Below are 19,565 nucleotides of genomic sequence, written 5' to 3' on the forward strand. Positions count from 1 at the left end.
TTAGTTTGTGGAGTTACTCAAAAAGCCAGAGTTTCAGTGATCGTACCTGCAGTGCGGAGCGGACAACAGCAGACAATTGTTTCAGGATGTTGTGAAGCAGTTCCAGAAGAGCTGGTAACACATGATGGCTGACCTTCCTCCCAGCATTCCCTTCTCCGTCCAGGTGTATTAGTGCAGCCTCTGGGAAGGTGCTCACCACCACCTCTATCAGGCCTGTGCAGTAGAGGGAGAGTGATTGGGTAAAGAATTAAACAGATGTTTGGTTGTTGATACCAAAACGTATTATTTTACACTCTGGTGACAGTCTACACAGCAAAGTACTCAAATAAATTGCAGAGGTAACATCATAACAGACCCTAAGCACATGATCGTGCTAGCAAAATACTCTTCCTGTTGGAAAACATTAAGCACTTTAGCTTCCTGTCCCTCCATTGTCATTATGACATATCATATTTAGAGATAAATCACCTCAATAGGTCATTCATATGAGTTAAAGTGATAGACTGCAACCCCCACTCTGCGTATACATTCCAAAACCCCCAACGCACCTTTGTTTCTCTCCTACAAGCATGTTAGGATGCAGGATAACAGCATACCTGAGCCTGACCTGAGAACATAGCTGCAGGCTCTGCTTCGACTCCACAGTAAATCAATAGCTGCTGCACTGGGGGGGGGGGCTAATCGACACTCGCCCTCTTGAGTCGATTAGCATTCATTGTCACCAATTTGCCCGGCAGAGAAAAAGATCAGAATTCCATATTTAACTATTTAAACAGAACTCAGGGCTGTGCGTGTTGAAATCCACAGAATGGTAACAACAACAACAGGTAACTCTACTCAGATGCTATCTAAAAATACTTTTTGTACTCCTCTTCATGTCTCTGTTCCTTCCCTCACTCTATCCCTCTCTAGAAAAAGGTCCAATGTAGAACAGGTTGTAAAGCTGACAACCCTTTCTAAGCCATGAATAAATGGCTCTAACTAAAGTGCAAAATCATGTTCTTTTGCTCATTAAATGTAACATGACTCAAAAGATATTTTGCAGCTGGATCTGTGTAGTGAGCTGTTAACGCTCCTGTCCCCGGGGTGTTCTCACTGCACATCTCTGGAAGTGGAAACTGGGTTGACTCTGCCCTGAATAGTTTGTCATGACACATGCCTTCCAATAAATAAACACTGTGCCAGTACTTTGGCTATCAATAACTGCAAAGTTGAACTTCGTTTTAATTTCCTGTGCACAAAAAGGTAACAGTTAAATTCATTTAATTTCAAACCTTTATTTATACAGATAAATCCCATTGAGATCATTGATCTCTTTTCCAAGGGAGACCTGCTCAAGTAGTTCCACATGAAACATAAACACATAAATAGAACAACAAAAGGACATCATCCAGCATCATTTACAAAATTATCCACATAAACAGGTACCAATAGCTTCCGATTGAGTAGCATCCAACAGAGCTTTAAAAACATTTAGTGGCACCAGATTGTTAAGTTTACATTTAATTTGCAGACTATTCCAAGACAGAGGAGCTGCGCATCTAAAAGCTGTCTTCCCTAAGACAGTCCTAGCAGTTGGCACATTTAATAAAACCACAGCATTCGATCTCAGGCAGTAGCCACTTACAATTCTCCGTGAGATCAGGGAGCAGATATAAGATGGAAGTTTCCCTAGCATGGCTTTGTATATAAAAATGTACCAGTGACTGAGCCTCCGTACAGTTAGTGAAAGCAAACCAGCCCTTGCATACAGGGTACAGTGATGGGTTAATGCTTTACAGTTTGTCACAAATCTCAGTGCACTGTGATACGCAGCATCTAACTGGACCAGGCAATTGGAAGGTGCATTCATATATTCCAGATCCCCATAGTCCAGCACAGGTAAAAAGGTCACAGTGACTAGCCTTTTCCTGGCCTCAAGCGAGAAACAGGACTTGTTTCTGTAGAAGAAACCTAGCCTAACCCTCAGCTTTTTAGACATGAAGTTTAAAAGTGAGACAATCATCAAGCCAGATACCAAGGTGTTTGTAACAGGTAACCACTTCAAGTTTTATTCCTTGCGTAGTTACAATATCTAAAACAGGCTCTGGTGTCTTTTTAGCTTTAGAAAAGAGCATTACCTTGGTTTTCTCTACATTTAAAAGAAGCTTTAGTTCAGAGAGCTGAGTCTGAATAATGTTAAAAACAGCCTGTAATTTAACACCAGCCTCTTTAAATGACTGTCTTCACTGGGGAAAACACACCCAGTGTTATTTTCTATTCCGATAGATCTTTATTTAGAATGTAGATGTTGTGTGTTTATTTTTGTGAGGCAAAAGGCAACACTGCAGACACTAGAAAGCTATCAACCTAGCCTGCTGTCAGTGAGATGTACTGTTACTTTGTCAAGCTGCCTCATAATTAAATAAACAGACTGCTCTATTTTGGAATGTTCAACACGGACCTCTTCTGCTGATAATGTGATGCGACAATGCAGTGCTGGTCACAAGAAAACTCTGTTCTAGATATATGTTAAAAATGACTCTGTCATTACTGTATCTGGTCAAAATATCTGCCATCACTATACAAAACCATTATTACCAAATAAAAAACAGGATATACAATCAAATGAATTCTCTAAATCTTCCTGATATTTGAGAATCTATCTACAATGCATTATAGCTAGCTGCATCATTTATCAAAACAAACAGTCTTTCATTGGGTACGTTCAAATGTAAAGCATATGCTCAAACCACTTGAGTTATTGTAAATCCTAAACTATGTGATATTACATTGATACACATATCATTAAGTCATTGAAGTTGCTCATAAATTAGACCAGTGGTTCCCAAACGGTGTGCCGCGGCACACTGGTGTGCCGTGAGATAAGTCCGGGTGTGCCGTGGGATTTTGTGACAACCATACGTTATTATTGCAATATACAACTACACAAAAATTATTATTTTTTAATTTACTATCAGTACTTTGTAGGTTTATATGTACGTAATCTGCGCGACATGCGCGTTCACATCTCCACGTGCAGTGCTGCATACACATGGCTGAGTCAGCGATAACTTTCGAGGGGTGGAGGTATGCCCATTATTTTGAGTTCGTCCGAAGAATAGACAGGAATGTGACGGTGAGGTGCAAACTGTGTCCAGGCCAGAAGCTGTTATCCACTGCTGGAAACACCACGTCAAACCTCAACAAACACCTGCAAAGAACACATGCTAAGGTGAAGTCAGCGCCATATGTATATATATATATGATTAAGGGACGGGTGGCGCAGTGGTCTGTGCGTTTGATCATCAGATCCCACTGCGTCAGGCCGTTGTGTCCTTGGGCAAGACACTTCACCCGAATTTACTCCTGTGGGTATTGTCCACAGTAGATGATCTGTATGTGTAATGTGTATTTGTAAAGTGCTTTGAGAGTCTTTGATAAAGCGCTATAATAAATACAAGGATTATTATTATATAGACTGAGAGTTACGACATCTCCGTTCACTCCAATCGACCACTTTCTTACAGCAATGGCGGATCGTGGAGCCTCTCAATCGTTCCCCGGAAGTTAGCGCCAAGGCTAGCAGAGCTATAGAGTTGCAGCATAATAGACCGTTCGTGACGGACTTTTAAAGGTAAGAAGAAGTTTAACGATTTATATTGCGGATATTATCAGTACATCTGATTCAAAATGTGTATTAAAGGATGTCAGGGGATTGTCCCTAAATTAGTAGATTTAGGGAACGTTTACAGATAACAGATTAAGCTAGCATACCGAAGCAAGTTAGCAACACACGTTGAACAGCCTTTCAATTGTAAATTCCGTTCTCTTAATGTCATTTCGTCCAACGTTGTTGAATTAGAGAAGAGGGGCTTCTAAACGGGATTGTATGCGGGGGTGGAGGGAGTTAAATATTAGATAAATATAACTTTGGTGCGTGTAAGAGTGAGTGTTTTTAGCAGAGCCATATTGTGTCCTTGTGATTATGTTGATTATTACCCGTCTGTATAATGTTGCAGCTCAGCTGATTTTGGATTGATGGCAAAGGGAGAGGGACTTAAATGAGAGTGAAAACACAAGGTAAGTTTAATACTACTGTTTTATATAAGTAAACACCTTATCTCCCCAAGGCAATTTCCCATCCAATAGGTGTGCTGTGTGTGTATAACCCTTTCTCCTGTCTGTTACTCCCTCTTTCAGCACAAGAACCAGAGGGGGATTCAATGGAGCCTGAATACCTGCACTGAGACCCTCACGCTGCACCCTGAGTCTCAACTCTGTGTTTTTCAAGCCTTTCCCTGTTTTTTTGTATTAAACAAAACATTAAGCTTTCCCAATGGTGTGGTTTTCGTTTGGTGAAAAAGTGCAAATGCAGTGTTTGTATATAATTACATCACATGTTTTTTTGCTGTTGGTCGTGAAATTGCTCCTGCTGAAAAACAAAAAACAAAAGTAAGGAAATACGATGAGGAGTATCTCCAATATGGATTTATTGAAGTGGAAGGGAAACCGAAATGTCTGATATGCCTGCGGTGTCTTGCCAATGAGGCGATGAAGCCTGCCAAATTGAAGAGGCACCTCGAGACCAAGCATCCAGATTATGTAAAAAAAGACCGGGCTTTTTTTGAGAGGAAGGGTGAGGACTAACGCCAGCAACAACAACGGATGGTTAATGTTACGTCTGTTTCTGCTAAAGCGCAGCGGGCCTCCTACCTGGTAGCGCAGAGGATTGCTAACCGTACGTCCACACAGCAGCTTTACGGTACGTCCACACAGCAGCTTTAGACGAATCTTCCACCGCTTCTCTGCCCATTGACTTTGAATGGGGATGACGTCACTTTGCCTCGCTTTTCGCCGAACTGCATTGTGGGGGAGCGAAGCGAAGATTTCCAGGATTCAAAAGTTGAGCAATGTTCAACTTTTGAAGCTGAGCTGGAAGCGTCAGCCAATCAAACACGTTTATGCAAATCTGACAGTAGAAGCGCTAGCCAATCAAACCGCGTGTAAGCAGGGAGAACCAGACCGCAGTTCATTTCCTCATATTCCAAACGAGAAATTACGGTAGCAAATCACCCGGTTCTTTACGACCAGAACTATTAACGGGATACAAACCGGAGGAACCAGGCATGGAGGGAGGTGGCAGAGACAGTGGGTGAAACTGGTAGGTTTTCGCCTGTTTGGGGAGTTTATATATATATATATATTGCTCGCATAAAATCCCGGGGTTTTTTGCTTTGTATGTCGGGGGCGGGAGATTCATGTGATTGGTTGTTGGTCGCGTTGCTCACAAAAAATCCCCAAGCTTTCAGACACGCCCAGCTCCAAGATTTTCAAGATTTTTGAAAAGCTGCTGTGTGGACGTAACGTAAGGCGCGAAAGCCCCACACAATAGCGGAGGAACTGCTGCTCCCTGCTGCGGTGGATCTGTGTGAGGTGATGGTGGGGAAAGATGCGGCTGCCAAATTGAGAAGTGTACCTCTGTCAAATGACACCATCAGACGACGAATTGAGGACATGTCTGCTGATATCAAATCACAACTGCTGGAAAGACTGAGAGGGTCTAAATTCGCGGTTCAATTGGATGCTCTGCGCAGCTCATCGCGCTGGTTCGCTACCCGTGGGAAGGAAGGATTCAGGAAGATTTTTTATTTTGTCAAGAGTTGACGGGGCGAGCAACAGGTGAGGAGATTTTCAATGTTATAGATATGTTCATGGAGACTGGCAATGTGAGTTGGGAGAATTGCATTGCGATTTGCACGGATGGGGCAGCTGCCATGACCGGACGCAATAGTGGGGTGGTTGCTCGTGCCAAGGAGCGCAATCCAATGATGATAGCTACCCACTGCATGCTGCACAGGCAGGCTCTGGCGTCAAAATCGTTGAGTCCTGAGCTACAGTCCGTTCTCAGCACGGTGGTATCTGTGGTCAACCACATCAAGTGTAAGCCACAGTCCCGTTTATTCGGCCAGCTCTGCAGGGAGATGGGCGCAGGACAGGACACCCTGCTGTTCCATTCAGAGGTGCGTTGGCTCTCCCGTGGAAAAGTGCTACAGCGGGTGTACGAACTGCGCTCAGAGCTGTGTGAGTTCATCCAGAATGACAAGCCAACCACTGCAGCACTCTTCTCGGACCCCGAATGGATCGCACAGCTCGCCTACCTCGCAGATGTGTTCAACTTATTGAACGATCTCAGTTTGTCCGTTCAAGGCAGATATGCCTCTATCCTGGAGGTAAGCGACAAAATCCAGGCATTCCGTGCCAAAACAGCGATCTGGAGAAGGCAGGTGCAAAATGGCATTACAGACATGTTCCCCCAACTCACAGAGTTTCACATAACTAAGACTATAGAAGTGTAAAAAATAGGCTACGTCAGATTATTCCAAGGGACATACATGTCAAATCAAGTCAATTTTTATTTATATAGCCCAAAATCACAAATCAGAATGAGGGGGTCCTTGGTGTATTCTCTATCTTGTAAGGCAGGGGTGCCCAACCAGTCGATCGCGATCGACCGGTCGATCGCGGGGAGATTCCCAGTCGATCGCGAGATGTGTCTAAAAATAGAACAACAATATTCTGTTTTATCGCTAATGTCCTATAACATAATCTTCCCGTGCCAGAATAATGCACTTGAACGCACCAAAGCTTTGTGATTGGCCGGCATGACCCCATGTGTGGGGGCGTGGCTGGTGGGCAGTGGGCACTATTTCGCTGACGTTCTCCGTGTCAACAGGAGTGACAGTCTGCACACAAACAAGACCGCAATTATGGCTGAAGCAAAAAAGCCCAAAATTCATCATTTTTGTATCTATTCCAATTCAAAGTCCATCTGTCTCACCTGCAATGCGAGCGTGGCTTTATCGAAGAAGGGTCATTTAGGAGCGGCATTTCAAAACAGTGCACAAACGCTACGAGACGGAATTCCCTCCTAATTCTGCCCTACGCTCCAAAAGGGGAGGGGCCTGAAAGCAGTCCATTTTCACCAGGCCCAACAACAAGAGCAAGGCTGCTACCAGAGCATCTTATCGTGTCAGTCATGTTCTTGCGAAACACATGAAGTCTTTCAAAGACAGCGAAGTTGTGAAAGAAGCGTTCCTGGAGGCTGCCCACACGCTTTTTGGGGGACAGTAAAAATAACCGTAGCATTTCAACAGGTTTTTGATATAATAAAAACTCAAGTTAGATACCGTTATTAATCAGCTGTACGTTTTAATTTGTTTGAACTTATTCATTATAATTATTGTACAAAATTGTATAAGAATGCAAACTTAAATTGATTATAGTCTATTATCAATTCAGGTTAAGAAACTAGTGTTGCTTGCATCATATTTTAAAAAGGCATTTCTTTTTATACTCTACTAAAATGCAACAAAAAAAGGGTTTGATTCTATTAATTTTGTCTTTTTTATTGCACTTTGGCAGCAGATTCCTGAGTAGCTTCAGATCTGAGTTGTCTTATTAGTAAGCCTAATTTATACTTTTGTAGCAACACTATTTTTATATAATGGCAAAGAAAGGGTTCAGAGTATTTTCTTTTTCCCTGTATCATATGTGGCAGCACTGTTCAATGCTTCTTGAAAACATTACCCACAGTAGTGTGACGTGTGAATAAACTCCAACTCTGTATCAACAACACTGTTGTGTGACTTCAGTTAAATACTTGTATGTGTGTAGATTAGAAAGAGGTAAAATAAAGGATCTGCAGTATTTTATGGAGTATTAAAGGTCAGTTTTATACAAGTAGAAGTGTGTATTTACCTGGTAGTAGGCTGTCAGTAATGGCTACACCTCTCTATTTGGACTGGTAGATCTCGGCAGACTGGCAACTTTAAAAGTAGCTCTCGGTTCAAAAAAGGTTGGGCACCCCTGTTGTAAGGGGTCCTTGGCTGAAAAACAATTGAGAACCTCTGATTTAGATAACTTGTGTCCTCAATTACCATGGGATTACTGAAACTACCATGAATTTAAGAAAATGGTAGAAATGAATCTAATCTGAATTGTAAAGCATTACTTTAGATCCCCTCCCTCTAAATGTATCAATACACATTAGAAAGTGATGCTCCTGACTACCATACTTAAGAAGATAATATTGGTTTGAAAGAATTCAAAGCTATAAATAAACAGCAACAGGCTCTTTAACCAAGGCACTGTTAGCCTAACATGTACACTAGTTGTTCACACTAATCCTAATATTATCACTTAATATTAGCAAATTCGATTTTATTTTTTAAAACATATTGATGTAAATACATACACATATCGATTTGTTGTATAAATATTGCAAATCAAAACCTTTATTCACTAATAATTACCAAAAATCGTAGTTCTATCTCCTGTTATCAATGCATTCACATTGCCCGCCATGAACTTCCGGGGAACGATCCTCGTCTACATGAACCACGTGACGATAACCGTTTTTGGACTTCCGTTGTCGTAACTCTTCTATCTATATGGCGCTGGGTGAAGCTGTCACTACCCGATCTGCAGCTCTGCCCGATCTGCAGTGCGCATGTGCGAGATGGTCCGCCATATTGGACAACTCCGGACGGCAACCCAAGTAGGACACTTGACACAGTGGCTTTTGGCAAAGCTCAAAAATAAAACTCGAGAGAGATGAGTTATTGTTATTACAACGTGACTTCACTATTATTTAACAACTCTTTTTAGTGGGTTCTTTTATTTGGGGTTAAGTACATTGTCAGAATAAGTGAGAAAAGGATTTAACTTCTGTTAGACAGCTATATGCCATACATTTTGCACACATTCACAGTAAATATGTATTCAGTATGATAGCTGTCTAACAGAAGTTAAATCCATTTCTCACTTATTCTGACAATGTACTTAACCCCAAATAAAAGAACTCAATGAAAAGAGTTGTTAAATAATAATGAAGTCACGTTGTAATAACAATAACTCATCCCTCTCTCGAGTTTTCCTTTTGAGCTTTGCCAAAAGCCATTGTGTTAATGTTGTCCTACTTGGGTTGCCGTCCGGAGTTGTCCAAAATGGCGGACCATCTCGCACATGCGCACTGCAGATCGGGCAGAGCTGCAGATCGGGTAGTGACAGAAGCTACCGCACACGCTATTTGTTGTTTGTTTATATCACATAGTCTGTTCTTCTTCTCTGTCTTCCGGTTGTTGCCTGTTTTGAATGACAAATACACACTACCACCGCCTGCTGGTAAGGAAAGTTATTGCCACTCACGCATGCGCAGTTCGTACGTGCTCGGCGAGTAAAGTAACGAGTTACTTTATGTAGATAGTAACGAAGTAGTGTAATATATATATATATTTTTAAAAGTAATATGTAATATATTAAAAAATTTTAGTAACGACCCCATCTCTGGAGTTGGCGTTCTCTACTCTGGTTTACATGAAGAACAACAGGAGGTCACGGCTCTCTGTTGAACAGGACTTGCGAGTGGCCCTCTCCTCAGTGCCACCAAGGATTACAAAATGCTGTGCGCCTCGACGGGCACATGTATCTCACTAATTTGTAAGTTGGCAAAAATATTTACAATAGCACATGTTTCAATGCTGATTGCTGAAATGTTACATTTATAATTTGTAGTTCAGGATCATGGACAATGCAGCTTCCTTGCATTGACAGTTCTCTGTGCTGAATTTCTGCTGAGTTTCCTTTGCCTCATTTTTAATGTTGTGACCTGTCTGGTTTAAATGAGTGTGTTGCTGCTTTGATGAAGCCTAATTTGATAAAGTTTAAAAATAATTTCTGAAATATTTCGTTAATAAATATTTCATGAGTAATATAGTTGTCTTTGTCACATTTTATTTGGCATTAGTAAGTAATTATGCACATTTACAGATATTTTACATGATATGAGTGATAACACGTGTTATAAGGGCTATTTTGCACAATAGGTGTGCCATGAGACTTTTACTTGTCCTTTGGTGTGCCTTGGGCACAAAAAGTTTGGGAACCACTGAATTAGACAACCAAGACGCATAATTCTTCTTTGCGCAAAGCCACTAATTTGATTTGACCTGCAATGGTCAACAAAATACATTTACCGATTCAATATCAACAACGTGAATAAACAAATCACTTGCACCCTAAAAAGGTGTCTGGATCCATATTGATACTACAGAAGGAATGTGACATCGGCATCAATGCCTGCAAGCAGAGTCTGCACTGCCATGGTTTTTATTACCATCTATTCTTCTCAATTGTTCTCAGCTGACTGAATGCCTAGTTATCTGAAAGCAATAGGACAATTGCAGTCTCCAATTTAAAATAAAGGCTTGACCTTCTGTACCCTTCATTTAGTCATGCACTCTGCCATTTTGCTAGTCATACAAACGTAAAGGAAAGGATAAATGGTTGCTTTTTAACACCAGCTTTTACAAGTTTCCCAAACTAAGCATAGTGTTCTATGAAAAATCATTTGAGGGTAATATGAGAAGCTCATGTATTGTGACCAAAATAGCAAGTGCTGTTATATGATATGCGATTAGCCTGCAAATGTATTTATTTTTTGGTTTGGTTTTTTCAGTCAGCAATTGCTTGATGAAAGACTGTACACACAAAAGCTTTTACTGAGGAGATTTGTATGCAGGTTTATGCCAAATGTTTATGGAGCACACCTAGGATGAGCGTCAGTGTCTTTGTGCGTCATGTAATAATGAGTTTCACTGTGACTGACGTGTTTGGACGTGTATGCATGGCTACACTGTGTATGTGTACAGGGGAGGACATAACTAAGATTGATCAGAGGGATTGAAAGTTTGAAGTATAGTTAGTATATACTAACAAGTCAATTAAAAAAAAGTCACATATGTATAAATCAGGGGTACTCAAATACAAATCTTAAAGGTCCAAAATAAATGTTTCAATAAGACAAAGGTCCGTTTATTACGGTCATTCAAACTTTTAAACAATTGCAACAACATTCTTAACACGAGGTTGCAAAAACAAAAATAATCTGTATGCAGCAGTTTTCATTGTTATTGTGTCTGTGCTTGACCCCTCAGAGTGGCAGTGGAGCTGCACAGTTATGAATAAAGGCAGCTGCACTCTTTTTCATTCAGCATTCCCATTATTGCTTTATAAATGTCTTCCCCCTTGTGTGTCCACTGAGGTTCGTCAGGCCCAACACATCTTCAACAAACTCCCCCTTTGCCTCATCATAAAAACTCACAAACACCAGCAACTGAGCAATGTCAGTGGTGTCAGTGGACTCACCCACAGCTAAGGAAATGTACTGTGCATGTTTTTATTCCATCACAAAGCTGATTCATAAAATCACCAGCCAGTATTTATGTTCTTCTGGTTGCTGTGGAATCTGAGAGGGGGATTTGCTTGATCTGACCTGTTATTTTCTCTTTTTGTTTGGCTTCAACATGGTCTCCATCACTTCAGTAATGCATTCTTTTATACTTCAGTTATTATCCAGTGGAAAGCCCTTACCTACTGGCCTAGTTCAATCAAAGTGGTTACTTTTTTTTGGCTGGGCAGTGTAGTTTTACACACCGTCTTATTTGACTTTCTCAGGACTTAAAACTGTTTTTTGGGGGCAGACCCCCTCAAAGAAAAAAATATATTTACACACATAAGGTCATCATCTTAATAGTTTTGTATGCTCATCCGTGAGCAGAGCATCAAGTTGACATGTATTACAGCTGAATGCATTTTGTTCAGCAACACGCCTCACAAACGTATTAAGATCAACAGCTTTAGTGCGTTTTGATTCAATGCTGAGTACAGCCAAACTGACAGTCTCTTCTCTGTCATTATAGACCGCAAATACCTCATTCCTTCAGTGCTTGGGTCCGAAAGGCTTCTCGTTTTGCGCCGTCCCGTTCAAATGAAATCGCTGCCAATCATATGTCCACGCTCGCGCCAGGACCGGGGGAGGGGTTACATGACGTGTATCTTGTGCTGCATTCACTTGCACTCGGACATTAGAGCCTTTCTCTCATAAATGTCCGATGAGCCACAACTTTTCTTCCAAAACAAAGCTGCCAACTGGGGTGGCAAGGCCTATTTTTAGGGTGTCAGTTGCCACCCCGGTAGGTGAAACTAGGCTCCTAGCTACAGTACAGATGGAACTAGATGAGCTGTTAACTCTCGCTCTGAATTTTTTTTTTTTTTAAACTCTCGCTCTGACTCAGACAGGTTGAAAGAGACGAGACACACATTTTCCCCACCGCATTCCGCGAAGACCCGCCCTACTGTGCCTCTGATTCGCAGATTGTTTGGGGGGGAAAAACGCTGACGGGATGCTGAATGCGATTGGACCAATGCGTTGACAGACACACACAGACAGTGGAACAGGACATGTAGAGCGCTGTTTGCAGTCTGGACATAGCCGATCATTTTGACTCGTTGCGTTGTGGCGATGTCTCCCAGATAACACAGATAATACAGATAATACATATGAAAAGTATAATTTGCCGGAGTCCGGACTTTGAGGATGCCTCGTATAAATGATACTTGCTAATGAGCAAGTATCATTTAAAGACTGGAGGAATAATTTATGACTGAAAAACATTGAGGTCTGTCCTATTTTGGAGCTTGGACTTTAACTAGGTTACAAATAGACATTCGACAATGCTTTGCGGTTTTATCTATTTATAAACCACTGAGAAATGAGTTATATTGGGAATCAACAGGAGAAGTGGCGGCCGGCCCATAGGGGCGCCGCCCACCTTCTTCCCACATGTTTGATTGTCATTAAAAATAAAAAATAAATAAAAAAATATATTAAAAAAAATATATTTTTATTTTTAATGAAGAAGGTAAATATTATATAATTGGTATCAGTAAAATGTATAATCTACAATAAAATCTCGTTTAAAATTGTTTTACGATGTCTAAAGTTACTGATAAGTCACATGTTTCCTGCCTGGCCTCAGCGTGTATCATTACCCCCTCTCGTCCGGGCGGTAGAAAGGAGCCCTCAGCCAGAGCAGCAGCAGCCAACAAGCTGACTGTTGCTATCTGTATACTATGCCGCCGAAACATAATTTCAGCCAATCAGCGTAGTCATATCTGATGCTCAAAGGGCGCCGTGTCAGCGCCCTGGCCTGTGTGTCTGTGAGTTGTTTGGACTCGTATCCAAGGTGACGCTACAGTAGTTGTCGAGGATGGCTGCGTCTCGGTGCTAGTGGATCGCCGGAGCTGTAGATTAACATTTACATGCTTACTGTAGTTGTAAAGGCCCTGACACACCAAGCAGTCACCAGAGGACTAGCCGACGCTGAAGTCGGCTGTTGCCTGGCCGTGTTCTCCTGCGTTTTGGCCATGTGTCGCACGGGAACACACCGCACCGACTTCAGTGCGTGAGTGGCAATAACTCTTCTTACCAGCAGGCGGCGGTAGTGTGTATTCGTCATTCAAAAGAGGCAACAACCGGAAGACAGAGAAGAAGAAGAGTGTCTTTTCTCCGTAATATCATACAGAGCTGGCCTCTCCTGGATCAAGGTGATGAGCAGGTCTTCGTTTGCATCATTCCAGATCGCCATGATGAGATGAAAATGAATAGCAGTCTGTGTGTGCCTTCTTAAATCGTTTGTTTACGTCCCTCACTTCCGCTTCGCTTCTCATGCACTGATTTGCTAGCTGAACAGCCAATCAGAGTGATTATTTAGTCCGACTGCCAGACCCGATGCATGGCCGATTCAACATGTTGAATCGGCCATGCATCGGGTCTGGCAGTCTAAATAAGGCGTGTCACGGTCGACGGTGCGGGACACACCAACCTGACTACGGCGCTGCGAATGCCCGACAGCCTCTGACGGCCTCTGACTCCCAAAATCGGGTTGGTGTGTCAGGGCCTTAAGGGCAATGCCTGTAGCACCATGGAGCATATGTGTGGGCTGGACCTGTATTTTACAGGAAAGGAGTGAGCAGAGGGTGGAGTTGTCGATTCTTGTTCAGTTTTCATCTTCCTCACCAGAGTTGGGTGTAACGCGTTACTGTAATAATATTACTTTGTCGGTAACGGAGTAGTGTAACGCGTTACTTTTATAATCCAGTAATCACACTACAGTTACTAACATTGCCCCGACACGCGTTACTTCGTTACTTTCTAAAATCAGTCATAATCAAACCTCAACAAACACCTGCAAAGAACACATGCTAGGTGAAGCTAACGCACATAGCTGTTGTTTATTTATATCACACACACGTAGTTCTTCTTCTCTGTTTTCCGGTTGTTGCTTGTTTTGAATGACGAATACACACTACCGCTGCCTGCTGGTAAGGAGAGTTATTGCCACTCACGCATGCGCAGTTCGTACGTGCTCGGCTGAAGTCTGGCTCCAGTGCAACACATGGCCAACACGCAGGAGAACACGCTGACGCAACAGCGTGAGCAGAGATAGACTGCGCAAAATATACAGATAGCAGGAGACAGAGGACAGCCACGGTCAGATAGCAGGAGACAGAGGACAGCCACGGTCAGATAGCAGGAGACAGAGGACAGCCATGGTCAGATAGGAAAACATTCAGGAGCTATCTGGATCAGTCTTATGCGTGAACTAAAGAGAACATTTGAAACTTTAGCAGTCTGCGTGATCTGCCTGTAGGGAGGGGCGGGCCGGCCCTGAGAGTAAAGTAACGAGTAAAGTAACAAATTACTTTATGTAGATAGTAACGAAGTAGTGTAATATATTACTTTTTTTTAAAGTAATATGTAATATGTAATATATTACTTTTTTTTAGTAACGACCCCATCTCTGTTCCTCACCCTCTCAAACTTTGAGTTGCGCGCGCTGCTAAAGAGACGCGCTACCATGGTTTTGATTTGGTCAGAAATCGGGAGAAATATGACCCCGGGAGGAAACCGGGGAGAGGGCAATGAAATCGGGAGTCTCCCGCGAAAATCGGGAGGGTTGGCAAGTATGACACACACACACACACACACACACACACACACACACACACACACACACACACACACACACACACACACACACACACACACACACACACACACACACACACACACACTCACACACACACACACACACACACACACACACACACACACACACACACACACACACACACACACACACACACACACACACACAGTTCGTATTTAGTCTCCTGATTGTAAATGGGAATTAAATCATTTGAGTGTTCCCAAAGCACCAGTGTTCTGCAGTTTGTGTGGGCCTACTGTACTGTTGCACAGTTTTGGAAGATTCATAGCTAACCACACTGAAGATTATGGATTATCTCATATTTTTGAGCCTCAATTTGTCCTCCCCCCCACACACCCTCTAACATCACCAGATCATTTAAGGGGTCATTTCTCAAAAATGTCTTCCGGGGGAGGCAGTGGCGTTTTCATATGTACAAAAGTGGTGGGGCACAAACAACTTAGATGTCTATATATAAGCTTCTGCAGTGAGGTTCATGGTTGGTGAGGCGCTGGCACTGACTCTTCAGGTTTACAAATATTATATTTTGACCTAAATCAAAATATAATATTATTTTCAAAAGCTTTTTTTGTCTGATCATAGGTCCTGGGTGGATATCCTTGTGGATTCATCTTCCTATTATACACACATGCATTTCCAAACATTTGGACTACCTATGTTGCAAATGTATTATCTTTTTCAAAAGCTTTTTTTGTCTGATGCTTCAATTCATTTTAAACAGACAGTTCAACAAAAGGATACCCAAAAAATGTAATTTTATCATTTGAATATTGAATTGTTCTCTCTTAGTAAGATCCCATTTTCAATAAAATTGCAGTCTTACCTTGACTTGAAGATGAAGTCCATTTGCCTATCCCTCTGGACAAAAATCTCTATTACTTTTTTGTAAAAGTCCTCCTTCTTCTTGTAGTTTCAAAAGTCTATCATAAATCTAATCTAATCAATAGATTTATGATTCGAAAATTATAAAAGTAGGGTAGACATGTGGATATTATCCGGCTGAACAAAACGTGCATTTATCTAACAGCTACGTTTCCCACAGATCTTATTTGGAGCTATTTTCTAAAATCTTATGGAGAAATCTCATTGCTTTTTTGCCGAGGGAAGCCATGCGCAGCTTACTTCCGGGTTTTAGGACGCCTTACTGCAGCTCTCTCGTCTCCTCTTCACACACCACACTTTTCGCGGCACACGTACTTACAGCCAATCAGCTCTGACTGAGTGATGTGAGATGACGTATGGTGGGGATGGCAGCACTTTGCCCCTATGGTCATTCTTTTTTTACCACACACATTAAATAGGAAAATATTCTGAGCATGCGCAGTGTAGATTTTACAGTCACCGTTCACTTAGACAGTAAGAGGGAGGGGCAGGATCGGGGTTTGTCCCACATGGCTCGAAACAGCTCAATAGGCACACACTGTAGACACTAATTAGAAGAGCACAGACTAAAACAGAAATGTACAGACGAATCAGATGATTAAACATGATCTTAAAATATATTTTATATATTTTTTAATTTATTTTTTGCATTTTGTTGTAATCATTATTTTTAATACTTTCTGCTGACACTAGGTGGGGCTGTGCCTGTCCCTAATGACCAGTCGCCACTGGGGGGAGGATCCCCCCGGACCGCCTTAGTATGGTTTGGTCCCTATTTCCATAGCCCCACCAAAAATATTTTCCACCAGCCGCCACTGAACAGGAGGATGGCTCAGAGCATTACTGTCTGAGCAAAGTAGGAAGGTTACATACGATTAATGGATCATCTTTTATTTTGTTTAAAAAAAGGGAACATCGGTTCAATAATGTAACTTGAGTATGCTGATTTTTAGTAAGTCTTCTTCAACCCTAGACGTAAGCAAGGTATGGTATATAATGAATACAAAAATGCCAATTGATTTTTCAGGCCTATGACTTTTTTCGTATCAGCTCTTTTACTGATTTTCATCTTGATATTAATAGAAAACATATTTTATTCATAATGCGCTGTCTAGAATGTATGTAAACATGTTTTTGGTCCCTTCCTATAGCTAAGAGATGTGACCATTTCCATCTTATTCTGTAGTACACTTAGTATTAAGTATTCATGCATTGGTCAATAAAACAACCTGACTCACTTGAAATCCAGAAGCAAAGAAGTGTCCCCCCAGGTTTTGCACTCTTCGTTACTTTTAAAATGCCGACAAACCCTAAAATGTAGGTCTTGTTAATTGTTGGTAATTACATAAATTAGTGATAGTTATGTAAATATTATGGGGAGGTTAAAGGAATATCACCACATATTTAAATATATGAATATTCTGTAACAGCTTATTTGCACTGGGATGTTGTTCTTTGTAAAATAAAATGTACTTAAATTATATATTTTATTTATTATACGTCAATATATTTGGTCCGGTAGGCAGGGATTGCAAGGAATTGTATCAATACAATCTATGCTGAGCATAAACTCAAGACAGACTAAAAAACATCCCACATTTACTGCCAAAACTTTCTTATTGATTGCTTTAATGCAAAAGTGACACTCCAATGACCTCTTGGGTACTGATACGAACACATTAATATGGAAGACAGATCTTTATAGTATAATTTACACTAGGGGGCATAATTGATTCGACACGGTGTGCAGGAACAATTATAGCATTTTTTTACGTTTGGGGAAATAAACTGAACCCAATTTGAAATGGCAATTTATACTGTAGATGCAAGTTCCACCGACACACGACAACACCGGCTCAGAGGCAATTACCTCAAAAAGTCCACTGAGCTTCACAGAAGGTCAAGAGAAATAAGAACCTGAAGAGGAACCTCAAAGACCCTCAAGGATTCAGAAGACACAATAAGTCCCTGAGGACTTCTTTAATGAATTAAGGACAAGCAAACGATTTGAACTAACAGAGACCTTTTCAGAACCACAAGACCAGGATGCAAACACGACTTAACTGTTGGGCTGAATTTCTACTAAATGATATGCTCTACATGTGTCTATTTCTTATCAAATCACACAGTCTGCTTGTCAATGCGCCGGAAAAATGAATCTCAAATCCACTCTAAGCGGAGAAGCTTTAGACTTCACATCCTTATATAATCAGATTACAAGCTAGACTCTCTAAATTAGGCTGCACTGTGTTCAAAAATTAAAACTGAACCATCCACAATCATATACAAATAATAATTGTGTAGGAAGTGTCTCTTACTCCCACATCAAGTCAACCTTTGCTTCCCGACTCTCTGTCTCTCCCTCTATCAAGTTGTCACTCATTTTAACCTCACATTTCTCCTCTCTCGTCACTGCTCCCTGTCTCACCCAAATGCACCACATTTTCCCACTCACTATATCCCATTCTTCCTCTCTGCTTCCCTTTTGACTTTACCACTTTTTGCCTTCCTGACTGTGTCATTTTTTCCTTCTCTCTTCTCTCTCATGCTTTTTGTCATCTTCTTTTTCTTTCTGTTGTTTCGTTCTCCTTCCCTATCTCTGCCGTTCTCTCTTAGCTCCCTCTGTCTTCATTCCCCAGGGGGTATTATCTCAGTTGGAGGCAAATCTGCCCAATTATAAACCTCATCTCCTCTCTCTCTCTTACACACACATATTAGGCGCTCCTGCATCCATCGGCGCCCACACACACACCGAACGTCTCACACATAGACATAAGCATAAATACATTCACAGTAGCACAAAAAAAACATCTCCCTATTTTGCTCTTCTTCACTGTCTATTTCATTTCCTCCCAACGCAGACACACACAAACACACACGCACGCACACACATGCTCACACATGCTCACACATCACCTCCACCTCTCTCTGTCACACCTTAAAAAGCCAATTATACACGCTTCCTCCCTTCACCTCTTCTCTCCTCTCCCTTTTACTCCTTTCTTGCCACACTGATCTGGAAAGAACCATGACTAAAAGAAGGAGGGAAGATTGGAGGAGGAGAAGAAGATACAAGAGGAGCCTAACATAGAGGATAGGGTAGAAAGGTAGAAGGGGAAAATGAGAACAGAGGCATGGCAGGAGAGCAGATGATGGGGCAAGATGTGAGCTGGATTGAACAAATGGAAAGAGGGGAGAGGAGAGGAAAGGAAGGAGAGGAAATGACATGATAGAAGAGGAGAGGATAGAAGAGGATAGTATAGAGGAGAGGAGCGGAGCGTTAATTGCCCGGCCAGTATTAGTGCTGGGTTGACAGTTTCTTGTTGAGAGGAGAGCTGATTGGACGATAATGATGCCGACTACTGAACCTCCCCACTGCTGACCCAATGGAAATAGAAGGAGAGGATTTTGGGGAGGCAGGGGTGCAGAAGAATGATGGATAGACAGAATGAGTCACACAATAAGTGAAAGAGACATTTGAGTACAGCAAAACACACACACACACACACACACACACACACACACACACACACACACACACACACACACACACACACACACACACACACACACACACACACACACACACACACACACACACACACACACACCCACGCACACACACACACACACACACACACACACACACACACACACACACACACACACACACACACACACACACACACACACTTGTAAATGTTTTCTTGTAAATCTTTAATTGACTGCATTCATTCTCTAATGCTAGATCTAGGCTGCATCCCTACATTCCTAAGCCTTGTGCCTTAC

At 41.8% G+C, this 19,565-nt stretch overlaps 1 protein-coding gene across 3 annotated transcripts in view; it reads right to left on the reverse strand.

Annotated features, from left to right (window-relative positions):
* The window catches only part of ulk4 (unc-51 like kinase 4), a 109,966-nt gene that overhangs the window by 18,265 nt on the left and 72,136 nt on the right, over positions 1 to 19,565 (reverse strand). For all 3 annotated transcript variants that reach the window (XM_034103425.1, XM_034103424.1, XM_034103426.1), the window contains exon 33: positions 47 to 213. In XM_034103425.1, the coding sequence (XP_033959316.1) occupies positions 47 to 213 (167 nt within the window). The remainder of the gene's footprint in view (positions 1 to 46; positions 214 to 19,565) is intronic.

The sequence above is a fragment of the Pseudochaenichthys georgianus genome, chromosome 16 (assembly GCF_902827115.2).
Source record: "Pseudochaenichthys georgianus chromosome 16, fPseGeo1.2, whole genome shotgun sequence".
Taxonomy (NCBI): Eukaryota; Metazoa; Chordata; class Actinopteri; order Perciformes; family Channichthyidae; genus Pseudochaenichthys; species Pseudochaenichthys georgianus.